The sequence below is a fragment of the Chionomys nivalis genome, chromosome 3, assembly GCF_950005125.1.
Source record: "Chionomys nivalis chromosome 3, mChiNiv1.1, whole genome shotgun sequence".
NCBI lineage: Eukaryota > Metazoa > Chordata > Mammalia > Rodentia > Cricetidae > Chionomys > Chionomys nivalis.
In genome coordinates, this window is record NC_080088.1 from 417,572 (window position 1) to 436,313 (window position 18,742).

The 18,742-nt window shown below is 47.8% G+C and overlaps 1 protein-coding gene across 2 annotated transcripts in view; it reads left to right on the top strand.

The window, feature by feature from the left end:
• Prdm15 (PR/SET domain 15) overlaps positions 1-18,353 on the top strand; it is a 63,376-nt gene extending 45,023 nt beyond the window's left edge. For both annotated transcript variants that reach the window (XM_057765541.1, XM_057765542.1), the window contains exons 14-24: positions 1,072-1,203; positions 1,925-2,059; positions 2,520-2,683; positions 3,453-3,532; positions 3,846-3,965; positions 6,378-6,509; positions 9,851-9,934; positions 10,269-10,444; positions 12,119-12,199; positions 13,863-14,072; positions 15,000-18,353. In XM_057765541.1, the coding sequence (XP_057621524.1) occupies positions 1,072-1,203; positions 1,925-2,059; positions 2,520-2,683; positions 3,453-3,532; positions 3,846-3,965; positions 6,378-6,509; positions 9,851-9,934; positions 10,269-10,444; positions 12,119-12,199; positions 13,863-14,072; positions 15,000-15,476 (1,791 nt within the window). In that variant the 3' untranslated portion in view covers positions 15,477-18,353. The remainder of the gene's footprint in view (positions 1-1,071; positions 1,204-1,924; positions 2,060-2,519; positions 2,684-3,452; positions 3,533-3,845; positions 3,966-6,377; positions 6,510-9,850; positions 9,935-10,268; positions 10,445-12,118; positions 12,200-13,862; positions 14,073-14,999) is intronic.
• Positions 18,354-18,742: the final 389 nt, after the last annotated feature.

The window sequence follows — 18,742 nt, forward strand, 5'->3', positions numbered from 1 at the left end:
CAGATCTTTAGGCGGTCTTTATTTATTAAAATACAGTTGAAATGCCACTACAAGACCCAAATAATCACACAAAATTACAACACTGTTTGGCCAATGGCTCAGGCATATTCCTAGCTGGTTTTTGTTTTGTTTTGTTTTGTTTTGTTTTTTTTTGGGGTTTTTTGAGACAGGGTTTCTCTGTGGTTTTGGAGCCTGTCCTGGAACTAGCTATTGTAGACCAGGCTGGTCTCGAACTCACAGAGATCCGCCTGCCTCTGCCTCCTAAGTGCTGGGATTAAAGGTGTGCGCCACCACCACCCGGCCCTAGCTAACTCTTATATCTTAAAATAACCTATTTCTGTTATTTTATATTTTACCATGAGGCTTTTGGTTTGTTACCTCACATCTTGCTTCTCGGGTGGCTACATGGCAACACCTGGCATCTCCCAGACTCTGCCTTCTTTCTTCCTGAATTGTTGCTTGGATTTCCTGCCTGGCTATTGGCCAAATTAGCTTCTTTATTAACCAATGGTTGTAGGCAGAGACCTCTCATTTGTTCCCGGCTGCCTAAACCCAAAATAATCACATAGAAACTATATTAATTAAAACACTGCTTGGCCTATTAGCTTAGGCTTCTTATTACCTATCTCTTACATATTAAATTAACCCATTCCTATTATTTTTATGTTTTATCATGAGGCTCATGGTTTACTGGTAAGGTTCTGGTCATCTGTCTCCATCAGCAGCTACATGGTGTCTCTCTGATTCTGCCTTCCTTCTCCCAGCATTCAGTTTAGTTTTTCCACCTAGCTCTATTCTGCTGTGCCACAGGCCAAAGTGCTTCTTAATTAACTAAGGATTATAAAACGTATTCACAGCATACAGAGGGGAATCCCACATCAAATGGTAATAAATCATATTCACAGCATATAGGGAGATATCCACATCAAGGAAGGGAGGAGGAAGGCAAGCACCATAAGTCTAGAAGAACAACTACTAGATGTTTAGGCCTGGTGGTAGCTTGTCCTGTAGGCCACAGGATTTGGCTCCCTGTATGTCCTAGCCCTCACTGCTCTGGCTCCCTGTCGCCAGGTGTTCTCTTGCCGGAGCAACATGAACAAACACCTGCTGACCCATGGTGACAAGAAATACACCTGCGAGATCTGCGGGCGCAAGTTCTTCCGAGTGGACGTACTCAGGGACCACATCCACGTCCACTTTAAGGTGCAGGCTCCACGTGGGTGACACTTAGTGACCTGGCCCACCCAGTGTCATAGATGAGGCACTCACCAACAGTAGACCAGATTTCACAGTTCTGGTGCTAGAAGGTTCCGTATCTGTTGAGGGCTTCCTCATTCATACATCTCCTTGCTGTGTGCTCACATGGGGGAAAGATGAGGAAGTTTCTGGGATCTGTCTTTTAAAGACTCTAATCCTACTGATGGCACCCCACTATCGGACCTTGTCATTCCCCAGAGGCCCTCCTTCCTCACACTGTCACCTTAGGTGAAGTTCTAGCACATGGGCACTGGCATTCAGATTGCTGACATGTCCTTCCATAGCTGTCAGCATGCTCGTTGGCAGGCTTTTCATACAGACTCCCACTGACACGCCTGCTGCAGGGCCCAAACAGATCTCCCCGTGTAAGGAGGGTGGCGTTCTGCTGTTTCCCTGCCTTTAGGGAGAGGAGCTGTGCAGGAGCCCCAGGTGGAGAAAACTGGGTATGAGGGCCGGTGGGAGAAGCGCCTGTCTGAGTCAGAGGCCCAGAGCAGTGCTGCAGCAGCGGGGTGTCCTCCAGGACTCCGCCTGAGCGTAGGTGGGATTGCCTATGCCACAGGATGGCCAAACCCAGCGCCTTCCAAAGGGACATAGGTATAGCTCGCTAGGCAGACAAATGATTCCCCAATATACTGCAGTAAAGGCGGGGTTTGTGACTGTCCTGCAGGACATCGCACTGATGGACGACCACCAGCGGGAGGAGTTCATTGGCAAGATTGGGATCTCCTCAGAGGAGAACGACGACAACTCTGACGAGAGTGCAGACTCCGAGCCGCACAAGTACAGCTGCAAGAGGTGCCAGGTACTCAGCACTGCCTGTGAGCACGGGCGCGGGTGGAATTGGTGACCATGGGGCGGAGAGGATCTTACAGCACAGTGTTGTCAGTCTCCTTCACTAAGGAAGCTTGTCCTGTATCACTTGGGCTTAGGGATGGTAGCTGTGGGACTCACCCATCAGAACCCACTCGTGACTTGGTGTGCACATAAGCAGGACAGCTGATGGTGGTGGGGCCTGTGTCCTGGAAACTGGCCTAAGACTGGGGATGCTTGGCCCCAGCCAGCCTGAAGCTGGTCCATACTACACAAGGCAGGGTGCATGCTTTCAGGAAAGCAGCTCATGGCCTGAGTTTCCAGCAGCCTCTCCTATAAGTCACCACTCCCCCATGAGGAACTGGCCCTCCCGTGGCGTCTGGTGATAGAAGTGCAACAGAGATGCCCAGAGATGGCAGTGAGTCATCAGCTTTCACCCTGTGTGCCTATAGCTCACCTTCGGCCGTGGGAAGGAATACCTGAAGCACATCATGGAGGTCCACAAGGAGAAAGGCCATGGCTGCAGCATCTGCCACCGACGCTTTGCGCTCAAGGCCACCTACCATGCCCACATGGTCATCCACCGAGAGAATCTGCCTGACCCCAACGTGCAGAAGTAAGAATCCAGGGTTGTGAGGAAGAGAGGGACTCTGCAAAGCCACAGTGCTTTTTTTTATTTTTCCACAGTGCTTTTTCTAGCAAGTCACAATCACTGGGTCATCTTTTGTCAGATATTTGAGGCACCTGGCCTCTAAGCCTCATTTCTTACCATAATTTTTTTCTCTACAGGATCCTAAAGTATGTTGGCCTACTTGACAAGCCAACACAACGTTTCTGCTATAGCTAGGTTTTGTCAATGCTGCCCATGTCAAAGGTCAGCCCATAACCAGAGCTATGTTGTGAGCAACTAGATGACTGAATTCATTGTGACCAAATACCTCATACTTCATAGTCCTAGAGCCTGGGATCCCATATCAGTTATATCAATCAGGGTTGGCTCCTTCTAAATTCTCCTTGACTAGCCATGGCATCCTCAGTGCCCTCAAAGGCTCAGCCTTCTCTACATGTTTAACTCTTCTCTCATCTTAAGGATTTGGGTCACCACAATGACTTCATTTTACCTTGATTTGCTCTGTAAATGCCTGTCTTCGTAAACAGCTGCATTCTGGGTTAAGACTCCAACAGTTTGAGGGACACAGTCAACCTATTACAGAAGCTGAGATATGTAACATCGTCTTGCCTCACCTCCATTGATAAAGGAGCTTTCACACATGCCCTCCACAGCTGAACAGACCCTCACAGCAGATGAAGCCTTCTCTGTGGATGAGCCCCTCAGATGGTAAACCCCCTAGAGGGGGCTCCTGAAGAGTTGTCTCTACTTTCAGGTACATTCATCCCTGTGAGATCTGTGGGCGGATCTTCAACAGCATCGGGAACTTGGAGCGCCACAAACTCATCCACACAGGTAGCGTGCTCCTGCTTGCATCTCACCACCCACCCAGCAGCAGGAATCTGCATCACTCTCCCTGGCTCCGTGCACAGATAGCCATGCCTTGGCTCCTCACACTGCATCCCTGCTTCTCCCCCTTTCCTCCAGGCCTCCCCTGCCACCTGCAGCACATCCCTTCCCATACCTATGTCCAGCTCAGGTTCTCAGGGCCTTCTCATGCCAAAGACTCCCATGGAACACACTGGAAAAGCACCCCACGGTATCACTGTGCTTCTAGCTGAGACCCTTGCTAGCTAAGGCTTTCAAGCACTGCTGTGTTTGTTTGCAGGTGTGAAAAGCCATGCTTGTGAGCAGTGTGGAAAGTCCTTTGCCAGGAAAGATATGCTGAAGGAGCACATGCGTGTGCATGACAACATCCGAGAGTACCTGTGTGCCGAGTGTGGGAAAGGTGAGTGTGTGTCTGGAGCCCCAGGGGGTCTCTCGTAGTCACAGGGTATTCTGGAGCGGTGAGTGTGTGTCTGGAGCCCCAGGGGGTCTCTCGTAGTCACAGGGTATTCTGGAGCCATGGGACATCCGAGCATGTTCAGTCAGGCATCCTGCTTGCCTCTGATCACTAAAATGTAGACCTGAACCTAGACATAGTCTGTGCCCATGACAGTGGGGGCTGCTGGGAATCATGAGTTTTCTTGGCAAACAGGGGCCAAAATCACATCATGTATCACAAAATTATCCTTTAAGACTTCTCTATAGCCAGGTGGTGGTGGCGCACGCCTTTAATCCCAGCACTTGGGAGGCAGAGGCAGGCGGATCTCTGTGAGTTCGAGACCAGCCTGGTCTACAAGAGCTAGTTCCAGAACAGGCTCCAAAACCACAGAGAAACCCTGTCTCGAAAAACCAAAAAAAAAAAAAGAAAAAAAAGAAAATAGTAAAAACAAAGAAAAAGAAGTGGGCAAGACAAAATGAAAAGAAGCCTGGTCTACAAGAGCTAGTTCCAGAACAGGCTCCAAAACCACAGAGAAACCCTGTCTCAAAAAAAAAAAAAAAAAAAAAAAACCTCTATAGCCTAAAAAAAACTGGATGTTTCAACTTCTATTATTTGAGACAGGGTCCATGTAGCCCAGGCTGGCCCCCTGCTCAGTGTGTAACCAAGGGTGACCTTCCATACAACCTCTCTCCCCGAGCCCCTTCCTGCCAGGTTCTGCCTCTCTGTTCTCATTCCACACACTATGTAGGTTCTCTTACCCCCCAGTCTCACTTAGAACAGAAGTCCTATGAAGCCGAGGGCTCTGTCTAGCATACCACCTCGTCCCTAATGCCTGGCACTTAAATAGTCAAAGCATAGCAGTTATGAGAGTGACCGAAAGAGACGATGAATAGGTGTTGGAACTGCAAGGGTGAGGTTTGTACCAACTGGGTTCAGTCCTTTGCAAGAAAGACAAGCAGGAGCAGACAGCAGTACTGGGTAACACTGTTTTGAGTAGAGCCTAGATGTGATAAGCCAGAGAGAGATCAAGAACAGGCCAGTTACCTAAAGAATGCTGGGTGGCCAAGCATTGACTGGATCTCTTATCACCTGTGGTTTTTGTCCCTGGATGGTGGGGGTATACAACATTTTTATTTGGAGGGTTGGGAAGAGAGGGAAATTAAGGTAAAATTGTTCTTCCATAGTCAGAAAGGCCTGGCACTTTGCTCAGCCAGGGACTGACAGCCGAGAGACTCGGGGTGGAACTTGTGTGCCCTCTGCTGTCTGACTTGATGGGCCCTATGGCCCAGCTGGGTTGTCACTGAGATGGGTGAAGATGGGTAGTGACAAGGTGGGACTGGGGGAGCTGTTGTCCAGCTGAGGTTAGAGCTCTGAACCCTCTGAACTTGCTTAACATGGCACCACTGCTGGTTTGTCCACTGGGGGCTGTGGGAGGGTGGCCCAAGGACTGCAGTCTGCCTGCACTGGTGTGTGAGCACTCTGGGCAGACCATGCTGCTGCCACTGCCACCCACCCAGCTGGGCCTTGACTGGTGAGGGTGCTTCACCACTTCCCTCATTGAGTCCTCAGTCACAGCTTTGGATTATTTCAGACCTAAGATTGGCAGCAGTAAGTTAAAACTTGTGGTCTGACAAGGTGGCGTGGCGAGTAGAGGTCTTTGCACATGGTTGTAATGACCTGAGTGTGATCCCTGCATCCTGCAGTGTGACAGGAACTGACTCTGGGGAGTTACCCTCTGATTGTACATGCTCCTGCACTCACTTTCTCTGAATCTCTCTGTCTCTCTGTCTCTCTCTCTCTCTTTCTTTCACATACGCACACACAAACATACAAAATATTTTTTTTAAGAATGGCTTTTTTTGTTTGTTTTCATTTTTGTTTTTCGAGACAGGGTTTCTTCATGTAACTCTAGCTGTCATGGAACTAGCTCTTTAGACCAGGATAGCCTCAGACTCACAGAAATCCACCTGCCTCTGCCTCCGTAGTGCTAGGATTAAAGGTGTGTGCCATCCCCCCACGGCAAGAATGGCTTTTTTAAAAAAATAAGCATAGATCTGGTGTCCTCATCTTAGTTGCCGTCTTGTCATCAAGACAGACGGGAAGCCCTAGTCACCCTGTCCATCTCATTACATCATCTCAGATGCTGTTGTTGACATGCTGCCATCTGAACGTCACAGTAAATCTCTAGTGGCCTCCTGAGGTGTTAATTTTGTGGGCCTTTCACCATCTGAGGTGAGGCCCTAGCCTCTTTCTCCCAAACACATTCTGTGTCTGTGTCCACTGGGTTCAGAAGGGCGCTTCAGGGGAGTGGATGGGACACAAATGCCTGGGCAAGTTCTGGTGAGTCTGGCACTCATGCGGATCTGCCTCCTCTAGGCATGAAGACGAAGCATGCACTGCGCCACCACATGAAGCTGCATAAGGGTATCAAGGAGTACGAGTGCAAAGAGTGTCACCGCAAGTTCGCCCAGAAGGTCAACATGCTGAAGCACTACAAACGGCACACAGGTGTGTCAAGTCCCCGTTCTGCCAGGTCTGCGAAACCAAACGGCCCTAGTGTGGGTGGTGAAGATCGGTGCCAGGCACCTTCTTATGAGTCCCTGGAAATCAGAGCCACTTACAGAGGTTCCCTGTGTCTGCCAAGGATCACAAGTCCATCCCACCACCAGTGTCAGATCTTTGTTTTCCATATCTCTCTAGTGTTTTGTTTTTGTTGTTTCGGTTTGGTTTTAGTTTTAGAGACATGGTTTCACTGTGTAGCCCTTGCTGTCCTAGAAGTCACTCTATCCAGGCTGGCTTCAAACTTGCAGAGATCCACCTGCGTCTCAAGTGGTGGGATTAAAGGCAGGAGCGACCACTGCCCAGTATGTTTTTTATTTTTAATAATAGTCATAACTAGGGTGAGATGGCTCCTTATTGGACTGTTGGTTTTCAGGTCCACGGTGGCCAATGATAGTGACCACTTTTCATGTATTTGTGTCTATTCTGACCAGTTCTGGTTTTAGCTGTGTTGTTTATTTCTAAATAAAGTTTTGGTTCATTATACATTGTTCGTATTAACCTTCCATCTCATGACTCACTGACGGGTGTCTCTTTCATTGTATCTGTTGTCTCTTTGCTCTGTGAGCTGTTTCCTTTGTTCTGGAGAAGTCTCATGGTTTGATGTGCAGGTTTTTTTGTTTGTTTTTTGGACTTCAAGGATCATTTCAAAGCCATTGCTGTAGTGTTTCTCCTAGGTTTTCTTTTAGTACCAAGGTCTTATATTTAATCTTTGACCCGTTCTAAGTTGGTTTTTGTAGAGATAAAGGTCAAGTTTGAAACTTCTGAATGTAGACATGCAGTTTTCCTGGCACCTTTGTTGAGATTCAGTTGACTGTACGTGCATGTTTTTATTTTAGGATCTGTTCTGTGGATGTGTGAGTTTGTTTCTCATGCCAGTACCGTTGTGGTTTTGTGCCTGTGACTCTGGTACCTGCAGCTCTGCATTCTGTTCCAGGTCACTTCTGCTGCCCTTCAAGATTGTTTTCCTGGCTCTGTGAAGAAGTCATTGGTGTGCTGTACTGAATCTGTAACTCACTTTGTGTTGACATTTTAACATTCTTAAAGTCCATGAATATGGAACATCTCTCCACCATTTGGTGTCCTCAGTGGCTTTATGATTTTCATTGTAGGAACATTTCCCAGCTTTTATTGTATCTATTCGAGGTTTTTTTTTTTTTTTTTTTTGTAGTTATTGCGTCTAGAATAGCTTTCATGATTCTTAAATTAAAATATACTTTAAGCCAGTCAACACTGGCGCTCACCTTTAATCCCAGCACTTGGGAGGCAGAGCAGTTGGATCTCTGTGAGTTTGAGGCCAGCCTGGTATACAGAGTGAGTTCTAGGACATCCAGGGCTACACAGAGAAACCCTGTCTCAAAAAAACCAAAAAATGAAATAGACTTTAAAGACTTCCTTTTAAATAAAAATGACTTGTATTTTGTAATCTGAGGCTGTGGTGTCATCAGTCTTCCCAGCGTGTTCCACAGGCTTCAGCAGCCAGTACTCTAAGACTCCAGTGCCTCTGGGGCACATGACGGATGACTCTGTTCAAAATCCCTGCGGCAGCTCCATGGCCTGGGCTCTATCAGGTGTTTGACTACTTTCAATTTAGTATTACCTGAAGGGATGTTCTTGTGAATTTGAGGGCCATGTCCTTCCACTAGTTCCAGCTTCTTGATTGTATCTTTTTCCCAGTATTGATACCTTTTTTGTACTAATTATTCTGGTAACAGTGTGTAGCTCATGTGGGCACCAGGGATCCCCACCATATTTTTCATATCTTCAGGTGATTTAGAAGTCTTAATTTGGTAAATTTATGGTGAATGCAGTGTGTGCCAATGAGAGATTGTACACCATTCATCGTGATCTGTTGTATATCTGAAGACTGAACAACAGCACAGAATCCTTGTCCTGAACGGGGAAATTCTTAGTTTTAGAAGCGCCTGCTAAAAGTCTGACCTGAACTTTCTACTGACTGTCAGGATTTGTTTTTTAACTTTACAAAATGACAGGCTTCATAACGTTTTCCTGCATGTAGGTGATGTATATTTTCATGATTTCCTCCCCAACAGATAAATATTAATGGGGTGTGTGTGTGTGTGTGTGTGTGTGTTTCTCCCCTCCTCCTCCAGAGGTTGGTCTTGAACTAGTTGTGTAGCTAAAGGTGACCTAGAACTCTTGGATCCTCCTGTCTCTGCTGAGTGCTAGATTACAGGTGTACACTGCCACACCTGGTTCATGCAGTACACAGGTCATACCCAGGGCTTTGTGCATGCCAGGTGAGCACTCTGCTCACTGAAACATCCTCATCTTCAGTTCTTTGTGCATTTCTGTGTGTTGGGTATTTTTGTGTTACGTAATTCTAATTCTTACCAGTTCAGATCTTGGTGGCGTCTTCTTGTTTCCCCACATGAAGTTATGCTTTGTACAAATAGAGATGATTTGACTTCCACTCTTCCTGCATGCTTGTGTTTTGCTTCTCTCTTGCCTAATGGCCATGCTAAAACTTGAGGTGCTATCTTGACTACCAGCATGGGAACTGACACCTTGTCTCCTTTCAGACTGTAGTAGAGACTGCTTTAGTGTCTCCCTTTTGGTATAGTTGCTGGCTCTGGGTTTGCCATGCATAACCTCATGCTGAGGTATGATCCTTCTGCACCTGGTTTGTTAACATTTTATTTTGAAGGGACATTTGTTTATCAAATGCTTTTTCTGCATCTATTTGAAATGATTGTGAGATTCTCTGTCTGCTGATACTTTGGCCCTTTTTTATATTGATGTACCATATCACATGTGCCAATTTATACAGATTGAACCATCCTTGCTTCCTGGGATGGATTCTGATTTATCTTGTTCATCCTGTGGATAGTGGGAAAAAAAAATCCCTGGTGTTTGTGTGACCACAGCTGCTCTGCTGTCTCTCCTTGTCCTGACTTTCTCTTGCTGTTTAATCTCTTAATCCATGTCTCAGGAGCTAGCCTTTTGAGGCTAAGAAGGGATTTAGGTGAATAACCCTGCTTTGAGAAACTGTTGATTTCTCTACCCATGGGTCTCTTCTCTACATCTGTGTTTTCAGGCCTTCCCAATCTCTTCATTTTAAAAAATATGAAATGTCATATAGTGGGCTGTTTTTGAGGCCACAGTTTTCTAGGTAAATCTGAGAATAAATACAAATTTTGTCAAACTGTCTTCTGACTATTTACCATTCCCCTGACGTGCTATAAATCCTGAAGCATGAGACATCCTCTGTATATACTTAAACTGAAAACCCACTAAGTATGTGACATTGAACTTGACTTTTCCTGCAGGAATTAAAGACTTCATGTGCGAATTGTGTGGGAAGACATTCAGCGAGAGGAACACCATGGAGACCCACAAGCTCATACACACAGGTAACTGCGGCCCAAGGATGGTTCAGGCTGTCCAAGTGTGTAGGGATGAGAGCACCAGCCCAGTTATAAACACTTGCAGAATAAAACTCCCTGGTTTAATGCAGCCCGTTGGCCCCTAAACCCCACTGTACCTTTCCAGTGTGTATTCTTCAAGGACGAAGGCCAGTTGTTCTTGCTAGTCTTAGGCATTGGTGTCCAACTGGTCTGCCCAGGTAATGGCTCTCTAGAGGAGCAGAGGGAATGGCAGGTGCTTGGCTTGGGAGATGACTTAAGCATTAATGGCTGTCTGCTGACTTGCATTTCTCTTTTCTACCCCATTTATGTGTGTGCGAAGTGGGCAAGCAGTGGACTTGTTCCGTGTGTGACAAGAAGTATGTCACAGAGTACATGCTGCAGAAACATGTTCAGCTTACCCACGACAAGGTGGAAGCACAGAGCTGCCAGCTGTGTGGCACCAAGGTGTCCACCCGGGCCTCCATGAGCAGACATATGCGGCGCAAGCACCCTGAGGTCAGCCTGGGGCTCATTCCCATCTCTCCATAGCATAGCCTGGCCCCACCGTGGGACTGGAGTACCTGTTCTGCTCTGAGACCCTTTGTTTGGTGCAGTGTGAGTTTAAGGTCGAGCCCTGGTCTTATGTCGAAACTATATCATCTTTTTTATTTCCTTCCTAAGGCAGGTCATGTGTAGCCCAGACTGGCCTAGAACTCACTATATATCTGAGTAATGTTTTGAACTTGGGGTCCTTCTACTACTTCTCTGAGTGCTGGGATTGCAGACATGCTTCACCACATGCAGGTTTATGTGGTTCTGAACCTTGAACCCAGGGCTTCATGAATGCTAGGCAGGTACTCAGTCAACTGAGCCCCAGCCCAACCATCTTCTTCTCACGACAACAAAACTAGACAAATAGTTACTAGACCCCTAAGAAGAGAGACTTTCTGAGCACAAGGGTCACAAAAGAAGTTGTACCCAAAATATTACTAGGTCTGAGCAGGGAAGCTCTTGGGATTTCTGTAGGTTTATAAAGTGAGGGGGGGGGGCGTGTAAACTGAACAGCTTTGTGAGCTGTATTCCCTTTAACAGATACAGACTTAGTGTCAGCTGTAACAGTGGGAAAACCCAGTGTGTAGGGAAAGAGAATTCATGGGAGAAGAAATACATACAAGTATAAGAAACACCAGGAAGACTTCTACTTTCCTCTGGGTCCCTGAAGTGCTAATGTGAGCAGGAGACGCAGTCCTCAGAGGCCCATTAATGTTCTGTTGGCTCAAGCATGGTTCAGAAAAGGGCACAGAATGGGCTTTTGTCTAGAGATCCAAAGATGGAGCTCCCTGACACCCCCACGAATAGTGTACATTTTTCCACTTCAGATTTAAGGGCCATTGGGGCGAGGTCAGATGTGTAACCTTCCGCAGTCTTACAGTTTCTCTACACCTTGTTTCTTTGGCAGCTCACCTTTCTTACACCTTCCCAGTGCATTCATTTCCTCCCTGTGCTTGTGTCTATTGCCTTACGTAGGACTTAGTCACCAGTTACGAGATAAGCAGTGAGTGTAAGCGGCTGACTAGTGTTGCTCACCATGGTGGGAGGCTGTTTGGGCTCATAGGACAGGTCATGGAGTGAGTGTTGCATGCTCAGGACCCTTGTGAGTGGGGCTGAGAAAGGAAAGGCAGGACTAGGCGGACATGCACATAGCTGCATGCCTTAGGCCAAAGGGTACAGTGTTAGACCCACAGAAACCTCCATTGGTGGTTCCTGTAGGACAGGCGTATTGCTCTGTGTCTCAGCTCCCTGAGCTCCCTGTGATGACAGAGGGCACACTGATAGCTCACTGAGAGCACGTGCCATGGAGGCCACAGAAGGAGGACGTAGCCTCCATCTAAGGACAAGAGCCACAAGATGACAGACAGGTACCAGATGTCCCCACCAGGCCAGACAGCAGTGTAGAGACTCGAGATGGGGGTCAGAAAAAAGGGTTCGAGCATCCTCTGGAGAGCATTTTAGAAATAGTTTCAGAGTCAGACCTGACCTAGGAGTCAGAAGCAGAGGTGAGTTTGTCAGTTAGCTGCCAGTCTCTGACAGCAGTGGCCCTTGCACAGTGAATTTGGGCTCCTAGTGCATGATCAGGGCAGCCATTGGGTGGCCACAGCAACCCTGTATACTGCCCTCTGCCCCTTTCAGGTCCTCGCTGTGCGGATTGATGATCTCGACCACCTCCCTGAGACCACCACCATCGATGCCTCCTCCATTGGCATTGTCCAGGTGAGCAGCACAGAACGTATGCACAGGGCTGGGGTGGGGTGGGGGGCAGACGACTCCAGACACACACCATTGACCATGCCTTACACTTCACAGAACGTACGCACAGGGCGGGAGTGTGAGGGGGGCAGAGGACTCCAGACACGCACCATTGACCACGCCTTACACATCACAGAACGTACACACAGGGCAGGGGTGTGAGGGGGGCAGACTCCACATGTAGGAACCGACTCCAGACACACACCATTGACCACACCTTACACATCACAGAACGTACGCACAGGGCTGGGGTGTGAGGAGGGCAGACTCCACATGTGACATGCACCGTTGACCACGCCTTACACATCACAGAACGTACACACAGGGCGGGAGTATGAGGGGAACAGACCTCCACATGTAGGAACAGACCACGCCTTACACATCACAGAACGTACGCACAGGGCAGGGGTGTGAGGGGGGCAGACTCCACATGTAGGAACCGACTCCAGACACACACCATTGACCACGCCTTACACATCACAGAACGTACACACAGGGCAGGAGTATGAGGGAGCAGACTCTACAGACACGCACCGTTGACCACGCCTTACACATCAGCACAGTCTCACTGGGATTTGGTTGGCATTTATTATGATTAAATTATCTTAAGCAAAATTAACAATGTTAGGCAAACATAGAATTTTTTTTTTCCTTTTGAGACAGGACCTTGCTATGTGTACCTGGCTATCCTGGAACTCTGTGTAGACCACACTGGCCTTGAACTCACAGAGCTCCACCTGCCTCTGCCTCCCCAGTGCTGGGATTAAAATGTGTACCACCATACCAGGCTAAATCTAGATTTTAAAGGAACTTTTACTCAATTCTTTTTTGTTGTTGTTGTTGTTTGAGATAGGATCTCATATAGTCTAGGTTGATCTTGAGCCTGCTGTATAGCAAAGACTAGCCTTGAACTCCTGCCTCTGCCTCTCAAATGCTAAAATCCCAGGCATGCACCATCATGTCTGGATGTACTGAATATTTTTATGACGCTTTTTTATTTTTAGTCACAGAGTATGTTACGCTGTGTTTAGGATATCTGTACCCAAGTGCTTTGACTTGTGTGATGAGTGTCCTGTGAGTTCAGGTGGCCATGTCTTATGGAATGTATAGAATCCACATCTAGCCCCTCTATAAGCCATTTATGTGCTTGGCAATTCACATGTGAGGGTGAGGAAAAATCCCTCCATCATTTACTCTGACCAGTTCCTGGTATGTCTGGCTGCCCCAGGACCACACAGGGGCACTGAGTACCAGTGACAGGACAAAGCCGTACAGCCACTGTGCCCCTGACTTCCAGCCATGCTGGCCACGGCCCATCATGCTGACACTCTCAGAGCTCTGTAAGGGAAAGGATAAGCCTGAACAGAAGGGAGCAGAAAATGCCTGCATAGTTTTAATCAAGCATTTACGTCCAGTGTTGTTCCTGCTGTCGATAGTGGCTCACAAGCCCTTTCTTTGAGCTGAACTCCCCACAAGCGAAATACTTCTCCTCTAACGATGTTTCTGTTTGAACACAAAATAGCCACTTCCTGTGACAGTTTGATGCCCCGTGGGTTGTAAAGGAGTAAATGATCCATCCAGACATAACCCACTGTCCTGGTGGTTACTAACGTCAATCTCCTTACAGCCTGCACTGGGCCTGGAGCAGGAGGAGCTGGCAGAAGGGAAACATGGGAAGGCTGCCAAGCGCAGCCACAAGAGAAAGCAGAAACCAGATGAGGAGGCTGGGGCTCCAGTGCCCGAGGACACCACCTTCAGCGAATACCCCGAAAAGGAGCCAGAGTTCACAGGCAGTGTGGGTGATGAGACAAATTCTGCTGTGCAGAGTATCCAACAGGTTGGTTGGTGCCTTTGTGTATAGGGTGACAGCCACCTCTGCAGGGGCAGCTCCTCTGGGTATGTGGGTGTGCACCGTGGTTCCAACTCTCACTTTCCATGTAGGCGTTGTCTCGAGAAGCTGTGCCACCTGTGGCCTCCAGACCACACATGCCATGTCAATAACAGTGTGACACTTTAGCAGTAAGAGCCTGAGACTTGGTTCCCAATTGGGTGTCCCAGGGGGCCTGTCAAGGAGCAGGAACTGGACAGCCGCGAGCCACTGAGCTGGCCTTTCTGTGCTTATCTTCGGTCCCTTTGTCTGCTGAGACCCCACTTCTGCCTCGTATTTGTGGGTGGTGAGTCTGCAGTAAGCCTGCTTGCGTCTGTCTCGCCTTTCAGCACTAGGTATGAGGAAGCCACAACTGTGGCGCCTCCATAGCTATACAGGTTTTACTGGGCCACAAGACAGGCAGGTCAGAGGGTAGATGAAGGTAAAGTGTTGACTTCCTGGATTTTCAGACTTGTTTTACTCACTATATTGTGATCTGACTCTTGTCTCTGCTGCTGCACCTGGCTTTCATGTTGGTACTGGGGTAGCATGCAGGTCCTCATGAATCAGCAGCCAGCCCTTTATCAACTGAACCGTCCTCCTCAACTCTGGGCACACTTCACTCTTTGTTCTGGCCAGTGACATTCACTTGATTTTTCCATCCCAGCATTGCCTCTGAGAACTGTCCATATTTCCTTTCTCTTTTCCACTGGTATAATTCTCCGAGGATGCTGTGTTCTGCTTTTCCCAGTGGAGGCCTTGCTCTAGTTCTTTTGCCTGAGCATGCAATTCCATCACAGACCGTGGCCTCCAGCAGGAAGGTACTGTGGGGCTTTCTGCCTTCCTCCTTTTTTGCAGAAATAATTCATTGTCTCTTTTTCTATGTGACTCTTGCAGGTGGTGGTGACCCTAGGGGACCCCAATGTGACTACTCCATCGAGCTCTGTTGGCCTGACCAACATCACCGTGACCCCCATCACCACTACAGCTGGGACTCAGTTTACCAGTCTACAGCCAGTGGCTGTTGGACACCTTACCAACCCTGAACGCCAGCTACAGCTGGACAACTCCATCTTGACTGTGACCTTTGACACAGTCAGTGGCTCCGCCATGTTGCACAACCGCCAAAATGATGTCCAGATCCACCCACAGCCAGAAGCCTCAAACCCTCAGTCAGTGGCCCACTTCATCAACCTTACCACACTGGTGAACTCCATCACACCCCTGGGGAACCAACTTAGTGAGCAGCATCCACTCACATGGCGGGCCGTGCCCCAGACGGACGTGTTGCAGCCACCACAGGCTCCTGCAGCCCCGCCACAGGCAGTGCAACCCCAGGTACAAAATGAACAGCAACAGATGTACAGCTACTGATCATGCAGCTGCAGAGCTGGCTGAGCTTCAGGGAGGGCTCTGCAGCCTAGAGGTTTATTTGCTGGGTACCAAACAGGAAGAGTATGCACATGACAGGATCACTGAGGTTGTGCTAGCGTTGCAAAGTTACCACCTCAGCTGGTGACATGGCCTTTAACCGGCAGGAGCTTAAAGCACTCTGGAGTTACACCATGTGCTTCCCCTAGGTGGTGCTGTCTGGCCAGACCACAGTGTCACCCTCAGAGGTCTGCAGTTGTCATGGGGCTCAGGGACACAGATAGAAGGGTCCTAGAAGTAGGTGTGATATCCCGAGGACCAGGGAGATTTGATCTGTTTTCTTTAGCACTCCAGTGATGATACAGAAACATGGGTAGCCTTCTCAGGCAGCACACAGAAGTAAACCCAGGTTTCTCCTTGCTCCCGAATTCACAAGCAGGGAAAAAGAAGTCAAGTAGTTCTTCCTCTGAAGTCTCAATTTGTTTGTCACAAGGCTGTGACCTGAGGCCTTGTATGAGAAGTTTCATGACCTTCATGGGAGGCCCCTAGGTCAGGCACAAAGAGCATCTTGGGAACAGTCTGTTCATTTTATTTCATAACCACTTTATGTATTATGGCCCTCTTGTGGCCAATATTGATTTATTTTAATATGATAAAGTCGTTTGCACTGTAGGGTGTTGGTCCCTGTCTTGTGCACAGGTGCCTTGTGTGAGGGCACACACAATTGTGTGCAAAGTGAACCCTCATGCTCAAATCCTAATGCTCCTCAGAGCCATCTCAGGATTCTGCCATCCAAACATACGTATTACATTGCAGCTTAGCCACACCCCTGAATGGAGGATGGGGAGTGAACTCATGTTTTCTTTCTGTGTAAGCCTTAATTCCAAAGGTGTTTGTGTCTGACGACCAATTTCCTATGAAATGGAGGAGTTCAGCTCTTCAGGAGAGAAGTGTAGCTAGTGATTTAAGAACCCCAGTGAAGGTAAGCTGGCCACACCCAGCTCTGGGAAGACATGGCAGCACCTGTACCATCCTGGGCAATAGGCCAGGCTGTCATCATGGTGTCCACAGTCCCAGCACAGGGACGCAAAGAGACAAGGTGAGAGGAGAGGAGTCTGGTCTTGCTCTTCTTACCAGTTTTTAATATCATACAAAAGAAGAGGTTGAAGACAAACTTGCCTTACTTTGTCCTTGGTCCCGTGTTTCCTGGTTATAGCCGGATGTGGGCAGCTGCCCTGCAGAGACCCTGGCAGCTAACCAGCAGGGCAAAGGAAGCTGCAGTCAGCCTGGTGTCAGACGAGATGCTACTTTCTCAGCATCTCCTTCCATAGAGCAAGCTTTGAGGATAGGGCTGGCGCTTGTGTTATACAGTTGGAGCCTAAGGAAGAGATGGCACTCAGACGGGTCCTGCAGGTCTGTGGATTACTTGGCCCACACCCTCTCCATCACACAGGCCAGTCTCACCGCTCAGTTGTTGGTGTGGTGGGAGATTCTTGGACTGCTTAATTTATGACAGTTATTTTTATGTTATTTATGTGTGTAATTAACTGCTTTGTATACAGTACCCTTATCAGATGAACTTGGGCGAGGGGTAGACTGTTTTCTAAAGTATTGCCTTCATTTCCCAAATAAATGTAACTAGTGTAGGAACCACGGAAGCAGTGGGCAGTCCACAGTTCCTCTTTGCCTTTACAGCCTCTCAAAGATGAACAAGCTGAGCCCAAACGACCGTTGAACTTAGTCAGACACTTACTAACATTTGGCTTTTATTCTCTTCCCTCTGAAATAAACACTTTTAAAATCACATTTTTATTTTATAAAGATGTGTTTTTGTGCCTCCAGTCAGGCTGTCAAATCTTGTTGAAAGACAGAGCTTAGGTTGCGTAGTCTCCCCTGCTGCCACTGTTTAAACACACGGAGGCATCTACTTCTGCTGTTGTAAGCAGGAGCTCAGATAAAACCAGCCTTGTGACACATGGTCTTACCAGAGTCACTGACTGGGGCAAGCAGGTTGTCTTAGCATGGTTACAGCTACTCTGCAGACTGAACTGTAAAACAAAGGCATCTCCACACTCCAGCTGCCCCACATACATCATAAACATTGTTGATTGGTGAGAAGTCTTTTTATTTTAAACTGGTCTAAGGTGGGCAGGTGCATAGTTATGTGTTCAACAAGCCCTGTGACTGTCTGGGTTCACATAAATAAATGTATAATGGGAATTTGCTTAAACCTTGTGAATGGTAATGTTGTAGGTAATGTCATGACAGGATAAAACTCACAGTTGGAGCACAGAGCTCCCACCCTCTAGGATGGTGTCAGCAAGTGATATGGTCTCAGGAAAAGGGTCTGTAGCATGAAAGCCCTCTGCAGAATGCCCCCTCGTGGAAGGCAGATCTTTTGTCCTTCACACCATTCTCATTCAGTATACAGAGTCAGAAGCAACACCTGTGGCTCCCATAGGTTTTGAGGGCCGTGAAGACCATTCTGCAACTCGACGGGTGTTTCACGTCACATCTGTTTATGATGGTGAATAAAGGTGCTGTGACCTGTGTTTTTCAATTGCTGGCCCTCTGCTCTCCTGCCTGTGAAGAAGCTGTGCCTGGTAACCGTTGAGAATGGCTCTAATTCCTGTTGTAGGTGATGTTCTCATTTCCCTGCAGGCCTGAGAATATGTTTGGACCATTTGAAATACTCTGAGATACTGAGTGTTGGAAACTTCCCCAAGAGTTACAGATGGCAACAGAGAAAGTACATATGAGCTTCTTTGTAAAGCTGAGATCAGAAGATGGGCACCAGGCAGTACTTGGCAAAGCTTTTCCGTGGGCCTGTGATCTCAGATGGTTCCTTACTGATACTGATCAAATATTAGATGGTGTGTTCTAATTTGTCCCTGTGGGTTTTATGTTTGTTTTGAGGCAGAGTCTCATGTAGCCCAGGCTGGCTTTAAACTCTGAACCTTCAGTCCCCCTGTGTGTACCTCCATATACTATAATTATAGGCATGCACCACCGTATCGAGTTCTTTTAAAGCCGTGAAATGCCTTTATTTTCAGTCCTCTAAGGAGCTGAACCATCAGGACTACGTTTCACGTATCTTAGCATCTGGTAGCAGCTAGCTCCCCGCTGGTAAGACTTGTGGATCCAAGCCTGTATATCCTTTTACATTCAGAGCAGACTTTGGATATACCAGTAGGAGAGATAAAGAAGCCTTTATTATTTTCACAGCTGACGCACTAGCACCATGAGGTACCACACGGTGCTCTGCTATC